Raw genomic sequence first — 8,547 nt, 5'->3', positions numbered from 1 at the left:
CCATGGCTTACATTCTGCGACAATCCTGTTTTATCCAACACATCCAAACTCATTGTATCGGATGAATTTATTTGATGGGCGCTTTATATTTTACAACCAACCTGAAAGCAACATCTTTGATAGTTCTATTAAACCAGGTAAAAGCTAGTAGTAGTAACATAATTAACATACTTTTTTTTAATGGTAAAGGATGAGTAGAGTGAACATTGCTGTTCGTCTTCACTAAGCTTTATGCATTTATATTTTTAAAATTCTATCTTCAGTCAATTGGGAACCTATTGTGGACATAATCAAACTTAGTTCTCTTCGCTTTGGCTCTGGCGCATGTCTATCCGAATCTGGAAAACCACAGGTTAAGTCTGGTAAATGTTAATTTTTAATAGTTTGGTAAAATACGTTTCATTAATCACAGGCTCAACAATACAAATCCACATTTTCATTTTCAAACATGTGAACTTGAAATCGATATTTATAATGTAAACAAAAACAACAAGATTTATACGTGTACATTCTGCAATTTTCTATTAGCAAAACTGTTCGTACACTGCACATAAATTACATCAAAAACAATAGAAATGTAAAAACCACTATAAAACAATATATCCGAACTGCTAAGTACTAAATTTAGAATTTGCGAAATTACGTTTAACTTAAATTTAATTAAGCCTTACATTTTACAGCATTAGTAAATTATTTGTACCGGCTACAAAAGAAATGTGTTATATATTTAACACATTGGAGGTCTGATGTGTCAATTAACCCATCTTGTTAGATTACAATTTGATGACTTCATTGTTCATTGTTCATTTGGTAGAATATATCATTAGATAACCATGCTCTGACAAATAGTTGAATTGAGTCTGTGAATGTGATGGCGTTAATAAAACGTCCCTACACGGAATACCGTCAACCAGACGAGATTTACCTCATCAATGAGATAAAAAAAAGTCTTTTAAATATCTAATTTTTAACTTTTTAACTCAATCCACAGTACTGATCTTTGTTGGAATCGGAGTCTTGTTGGCATTTGTTCTGTCGGGACAGTTCTCAGCTTACTGGTGAATCTAAAAGGCGATTTAAATAAGTATACAATAGTGGTTACTGTATTATGTTTTCGGTAAGATAGACTAAAATAGTATTTACAGAAACTAAATGTTCGACGAACTCTTTAGAATATCAAAAAAAGAAAATATGGGCTCTATTAAGCGAGGCATTATTAGTAATTGAAGAAATGTTTTATTGTTATTTTCAAAAGTGTATTTTTGAAAGAAACTAATTAATTATGAACTTATTATATCAGGTAAATATATTTACAATTCTCAAAGAGTTTTTAGATACTAAAAAATGGAAGCATGATTGAGATACCTTTAATGTTAACTTGATAGGCATGAATACATTAATATCTGCATTTATTTTTTCCAAACTATCGAATATTTTTTGTGTTGTTTTTTAGGTTTTCTCTAGAATTGATTTTGAACATTATTCGCTAACTTAGTAATGTTTTAGTTGAAAATTAAAAAGTATAACAACACTTTCCATTACAATTGCGAATAATAGGTATACAGTTTGGTAGTTTAATTATTTATCTGATGTAGAATTTTTTTTTAATCGCTTTTGTATTTTATATGAAAGCTAAAATATATCGTCCATTGATTTAAAATGCTCTATCAAATCTGCTAAGACATTTTTATTTTATCTTGATAAGCTAGACGAAAATGATCTATGCTAAATTGAATGTTAATTTTACAATTTGTATTACAATTTTATGATTAGATTATTTTTAAATACTACTACGTTTATTTTATCCAATGCAGTGTGTTACGTTATTTTTTAAATTTAAATCAATTAAAGTTGATATACGTAAGAACAGAGTTATTTTGTTTTTTTAAATTTGAGTTAACAAAAATAATTTGACTTTCGAAGATCAAAAATGAAAATGTTTAAGTAACATAATTTTCTGCTATTTCAATATTGATAAAAAATTCATTTTACTAGTAGTCCTACTCATTATTATTGACAAAATTATAGTAAGGTGCTCTCTAAAGTTTAGCAAAACAATGGTAACGTAGAGATTAAGATTTTGATTGTTGAGGTTCGCTGTGAGACGCTACAACTTTTTATACCATCGTCATCCACTGCGGAGTTTCTCTATCCATCAGCCGTCGGTACCCTATACACATGAATAATAAGCCTATTTATTTAAATGTTATATTTGTTTGAGAAAAATATTTTATAAAATAGTTATTGGTCAAAGCGCAATGAGCTTTCCTACACATAATAGTGACAAAGCAAAAAAAATAACTTAATAGCTAAAAATCCGACACATTTATAATAACCTATTAGAAAAAATTATATACATATTAGTCAACACAACTCCATATTAAATGCACACACGGATTAAGAGAGTTAAATGCTTCCGTTAAAAACCCGGCTGTTTAATGTAATTAATGTAAAGTAATTTGTATTACTTTTGGCCGTGAAAATTGTATACATTTCATAGAGTGACATAGAGTATGTCTTGATAAGTAGATGTATAGTTCTAAACCAAATTTGAATAAAATAGTTCAATTCTTCATATTCTAAAATTGAAATATGTCGCCATTAGTTGTGTGTACTTTTCGTAGTTTAAACATGTGACATATGATGTCATTGTTTTATGCGTTCTCGGCACAACCATAAACACTTTTGCGGTTGCATGATTAAACACGAGTTTTTACATTGGAAAATGCCATTATTTTTCTTTCATTCTTTAAATAAAATATAGTTTATACATTTAAAACATCCAACATATTGTTTTTAACTAAAGTCCGTATCTTTAAGTTCTCCATATATTGCTGAACATACTAAACACATAGCCTCGAAAATGTTGCGGACAGTGTGTGTGTGTGAGAGAGAGAGAGAGAGAGAGAGAGAAAGAGAAAGAGAGAGAGATAGATATACGTTCGCACATGGGCTTTTACATATTAGGATATCCACTCCCCTATAAGTTAACACTTGCTTACAGACATCAATATATATTTAATAATATAATAAATCTTCCTACTTGAGTGTTTATTTAAAACATTGCTAATGTCAGTTTATATTAACAGCTTAACCCAAACCTACTTCTTCCATACCCAGCCTCTCACTTACTATCTCATACTCTAGACTAGTGGTCCCAACCTTTTTCGAGTGGCGACCCCCTTTTATAAAAAGTAAGTGACCCGCGACCCCCATAGAATTAAAAAGCCGAAATTAGTTTGGAAATTAATAAGCACTAAAATAAGATTGTCTAGTAGACTTTCAATATGAACTACTCTTGATAACTATTTTAATAGCATGAGTAAAATTGCATACTATTCACTAAGCCTTCGTGGTTAAGTTTTTAATTAAAAAATTTTTTGTTAACGCCAACTTATGTCATTATAATTATCTTAATTTTATTTGTAATCGAAGAATAGTGTTGAAAATATATTCTCGAAAAGTCAATCAATTTTACGTTTGGGTATGAATGGTGAATACTAACCAAAATTGTGTATGCAGTTTTTCATCTTACTCGGAATCATTCTGTAAATCAAAGAATTCATTTTGTAATTCATCGGGAATGCTGGCAACATCAAGGGAAGAAGAGAATGGGTAATGCGTAAATGCAGATTCTACTTTTTTCAGCTCAGATAAATAGCAATGCAGTTCGTTTTCAAGAGATTCAAGATGACCAGAAATCGCTTTTTTCAAAATTTTACTTATCTCACAGATTCATCTACCACACCGCAGAGTTTCTCAAATTGACAATATTTCCAAGATTTATTTTCTTTACCGATTTTGCAGCTTTGATAAAAATGCCCCGAGATTATCATGGAAAGTTATAATATTCGTTCATTTTCCCTGAAGCTTTAGGTTAAGCTTATCTTGATGTTCGAACATATCTGCTAGGTATGATACTCTCTCCAACCACTCTATGTCGTTTTAAGTATACCAAAACGTCTTGTTTCCTTTGCACTTCCAAGAACAATTTGATTTCAGATTTCAATTCAAAAACACAATTTACAACATTTCGTTTGACAGCCAGCGTACTGAAGTGTATAAGAGCAGAACCTCTTGATCGATATAATAATGTTTTTGCTCAGTTCTTTGAAGGCTCCAGATTTTATTTAATTTACGACTTATACTAGCAATGAACTCTTGATGTCGATTGGTTAGGGCAGTGGTTAGAGAGCTAAATCTTTTCTGTTTTCTGAAAGCCCGATTTGGAGCTAAACATAAATGACACACTATCCGTACAAACCCCCAAAGCCGTTGTGACCCATTTTAATCATCCAGTTTCAAAAAAGGTATTTATTTTCTCCATGCTATCTTCACAAAAGAGCAACTCATGAATATAGACACAGACCAGCAACTGCGAACACGAACTCACGTCTGTTGATTTATTAACTTGAAAAGCAAACAATGGTGAAAGCTTAATTTCGATAACAATGTGTTATTTAACATTTGCGTACATGCAGCGTTTGATGAGATTTTCTCCTATTGTTTTTTTTTTTGCTTGGCATTTTGTATCGCGACTTCATTTGATGGTTGCACTAATGCTGGTGAAAACTTCCTGTCGATCAAGTCTCTGGCGTTTGCAACTAGCTTCTTACCGACGAAAGAACTCCATATATTTTTTGGTCTGTTCCGAATGACTCGTCTCAAATGGCGTTTTAGTTTTGAAGATTTCATAGATTCGTGACTGAGAACAGCTTTGTACAGTGCGCTTTGTTTCTTCTCTATTACATTTCCAGTGATGTTAATGAAGCCGAATTTTAAAAAAAATTCTTCTAAATATTTATGTTTTGTTTCAAATTACTAAGGTTTAGTATACCAGTTGGCGACCCCCCCCCCCCCCCCAGAAAGACCTTCGCGACCCCCAGTTTGGGAACCCGTGCTCTATGGCAACAACGTTGTTTCAACATTCTACGTCACTATCTTACCATGCGCGTCACATCTTACTTGGTTCAGCATAAACTATTCATTTAATGTTTTAATATATTCAGTGTTGGAATTGGGTAAACATCACAAAAAGTGTTAAAGAGTTCAGTGTTAAACATGTAATCACGAGCTGGCTCATATTATCGGAACGCAGATTTTAATACTAAATTTCAACATAAACATTCCATTCCAAGAAACTGCGTAGGAGAGTGGTGGAGCGTACGGAGGCTAATCCGATTGAGCTAAACACTATCTCATAGTAAGCTGTAGTGTTTAAAACAGATGAACTCCATTTCATCTCCCGCATTTGTCCTGGGCAAAACTGGAAAAAATTCGACGATGTACTTATTCCTAATTAAACATTGAACAATATAGCTTTAAAATGTTGTTACGAGAACATATTTTAATAGTGTAATATAAAATAATTTTCCAACTGAATTTATTAAAGGTATTTAATTTGGCGAACGTCTTATCAGCAGTAATAAGACTGTATTTCTTCCCTTTTTATAAGTTTTAATGAACAAAAATTATTTATGGATTGCTTTGTCAATTTAATTCAAAATTTTACAGTAAAAATTGTTCGACGCTCTGAAATGTCAAAAACATAATAACGTGAATACAAATAAAGTTAAACAAAAAAGTGCTTAAAAGATTAAGTCACCCAAAATTTAAAGAGCATTTTTGTTCCATCAAATTTGTATAGAGCGCTTGTAACTGAACAATAATTTTTAAAGTCATATTGCAATTTAATGTTTCAAATAGTTAATGGTAACAGTAGCACGATTATATATTACAAGCCGACCCGCGGCGTATCATACGCCGATATTTAGTTGTTCTATTTTCAACTTTTCAGTCATTCATAATGTGTGAATTCGACAGTTTCAACGCTGCCACTGAAAATATTTGCATTAAAACACTATCAGTAGGCCGTTAAGAACGATATTTGCATGGTTCAGGGACTCTTCTTGAATTTTTTTTTCAAAAGGTTCAAAATCGTTCACAAATATTGATAAATCATTTTTGTATTAGTAGATTCAGTTGGTAAGTGTTTGTAATAAAAAGTACTATAGAAATACTTGTTGAAATTTTCAAAATTTAGTTTGTTGAAACAAATTAGTTGAACACATTTATTTCACGATTCACTTTTTTTTTCTTTTAATACACTTAAATTATACATGATTGATTTAAAATATATAATAGTAATAGACACAAGAGAAGATGGTAAATTACAAAATGTTATTTTAATAAATATACACTAATTGCTACTGTATTATGTTTTCAATTAAATAGAAGAAATATATCTAGAAGAAAAATACCTGTTCGAGCACAAGTGATTTGATATTTAAAATTGGCATTATTTTATCATTTCAACATTCAACAATAATTATGATTACATCGAAAGAATCGTTTTAAAAAAAGTATATGATGGTTTATTACTGTAGAATCATAATTACTATTATAACAATTATATTTGTGAATGTCTGTTAAATTATGTTGGCGAAATTTAGGCTCCCTGAATCAGATGTATAAAAATCTCATTTTATGCTTCTCATTATTATTCGTTAAAATCATTTTTATAGTAAAGTTATTTTCCGATATGCTAAATGTAATTAAAGTATTTATTATCAAAACAAGTTATGTTATAGCATGTATATTAGAAATTATAAAATTTCATAACATGATGTCAGTGCTCTTCAAGTTTATTTGATTATAGTAAGTAATTGGTAAGTAGTTCAGCTTCCCAATAGTTTAAATCAACATCAAAATATGAGACATGGCAACATTCTGAATTTGTCTTAGTTAATTTGCAGACATTATTTAACTGTGAATTTAGACGTTTTTGAAAAAAAATAATATAATCTCAATGCAATATATGTATTTTTTTATCAGCGGTAGAATATTTGACTACCTCCCACTTGTATTATAAAAAACAAAACGTTTGAAACATAATTAATTGCTTTTTTTAATACTAAATCAATTCTAATATTTTTCAATTCGTCAAAGTATATTGTGGTCTAAATTTAATTTTAAAATTTAAAATTATTGTTTTTACATAATCATATATCAATGATTATACACAAATGAAAATATGATTATGAAATCAAGCAATTTAACCCTGTTTAATAGTGATCTACTATAAGGGAATATTTCAAAGCTAATTCCATTATATATATATATATATATATATATATATATATATATATATATATATATATATATATATATAAAGAAGCAGAATGCATGAAAGGTAAAATTGTGGTGAAATTTCTAAGGAATGTTGTTCATACAGCAAGCCACTACTTACCTGAATATAGCTTAACATAGATGATATAATGAAATTCACCACTAATGTAATTCAATACTGTAACAGACTGAATTATTATGTATATTGTAATTGACATGAAGTTGCGTAAATGTAGAATACCTGGCAATAGGAAGTAAGTGTGAGCGACTCGTCATGTATTTACATGCTTTTTTGTATAATTTGTATGAGTAAACATAAATTGTGCACTATATCAAAAGAATGTAAACTGTAGTATGTTAAACCTATTCTATACTCTTAATTAACAGTGAATAATGTAAACAAATAAAAGTTAGAGACCAGTAGCGTACGCAGGGGGGGAGCAGGGGGAGCGGCCGCTCCCCCTCTGGCCATTTTCAGCAAACTGGCGCCTTTTTGGAAACTTTTTAAACTCAAAGTTTTAAACAATGATATTTGTTAAAGAAATAGTTTTGTTCGGCACATCTAAGTAAATCACAAGATTTCTTTTCATGCAGCAAAAAAATTAAGCAATATTGTACTAGTGTAGTAATGTCTACCTTCACAACACGTATTAACAGCTGCATCAGTTTGCCATTCTAAAAATAACCCTTACGATGCATTGCAATGTTTAAAAAACCTCTACGGGTAGTACGACTTGGCAAGAGGGGTGTTAAGTTTAAGGCAACTGTATAATGTATTTGCTTACGAATAATTGAATTAGAAACGTTATACATAAAACTTCACACATAATTACTTTATATATACAGTTTGAATCGTGTGATCAATTTTTAAAACATTACAATAAAGAAACAAATACAACTGATGTGGAACCTCTATTTAAATTTACTTATGAGCAAACTGCGTAGTGGCGGGGAAATTTTGACAAGGCCAAAGTGATTACGATTACAAATTATATGAAACAATTACAACCCCCCTCCCCCATGGACCCCTCTGTAAAAAAATATTGTCATAATACCACTGCTACTTATTTAAATCTATTTCTGTAATATGTATTTGTGTAATATAAATTTGTGTAATATATATGTATGTTTAGAACAGTCATCTAAAAACTGTCGCTATGTTCGCTCTGAGTTGGTTATCTCCCCCCCCCCCCCAACACACACCTTACCACCACAATTGTGTAGAGCGACATTAATGTCACACCTAGGTATACACTGGGTTGGATAATTGACTGGACAGTGTTGAATGAAGTTGAACCCCCCTCCCCAACCCACCCCGGACTGATCCGTTAAGTACATGTAGAAAAACGCGTCATGATGTACCAAAGTACCATGCCGCCAGAAAATTAGCTTTTTAAACGTAAAACACTGTGAATGCTG

The 8,547-nt window shown here is 30.7% G+C and overlaps 1 protein-coding gene across 2 annotated transcripts in view; it reads left to right on the top strand.

Annotated features, from left to right (window-relative positions):
• LOC131951002 (uncharacterized) overlaps positions 1-1,845 on the top strand; it is an 11,901-nt gene extending 10,056 nt beyond the window's left edge. For both annotated transcript variants that reach the window (XM_059313237.1, XM_059313238.1), the window contains exons 4-6: positions 1-137; positions 264-362; positions 992-1,845. The exon at positions 1-137 is cut by the window's left edge and continues 74 nt beyond it. In XM_059313237.1, coding sequence (XP_059169220.1) covers positions 1-137; positions 264-362; positions 992-1,062 — 307 coding nt within the window. In that variant the 3' untranslated portion in view covers positions 1,063-1,845. The remainder of the gene's footprint in view (positions 138-263; positions 363-991) is intronic.
• Positions 1,846-8,547: the final 6,702 nt, after the last annotated feature.

The sequence above is a fragment of the Physella acuta genome, unplaced genomic scaffold (genome assembly GCF_028476545.2).
Source record: "Physella acuta isolate Inbredline_101_S28 unplaced genomic scaffold, ASM2847654v3 ptg000793l, whole genome shotgun sequence".
In the NCBI taxonomy this organism is placed as follows: Eukaryota; Metazoa; Mollusca; class Gastropoda; family Physidae; genus Physella; species Physella acuta.
The sequence above is the reverse complement of the archived record's forward strand: the minus strand, read 5'-3'. Positions and strand labels throughout refer to the sequence as shown.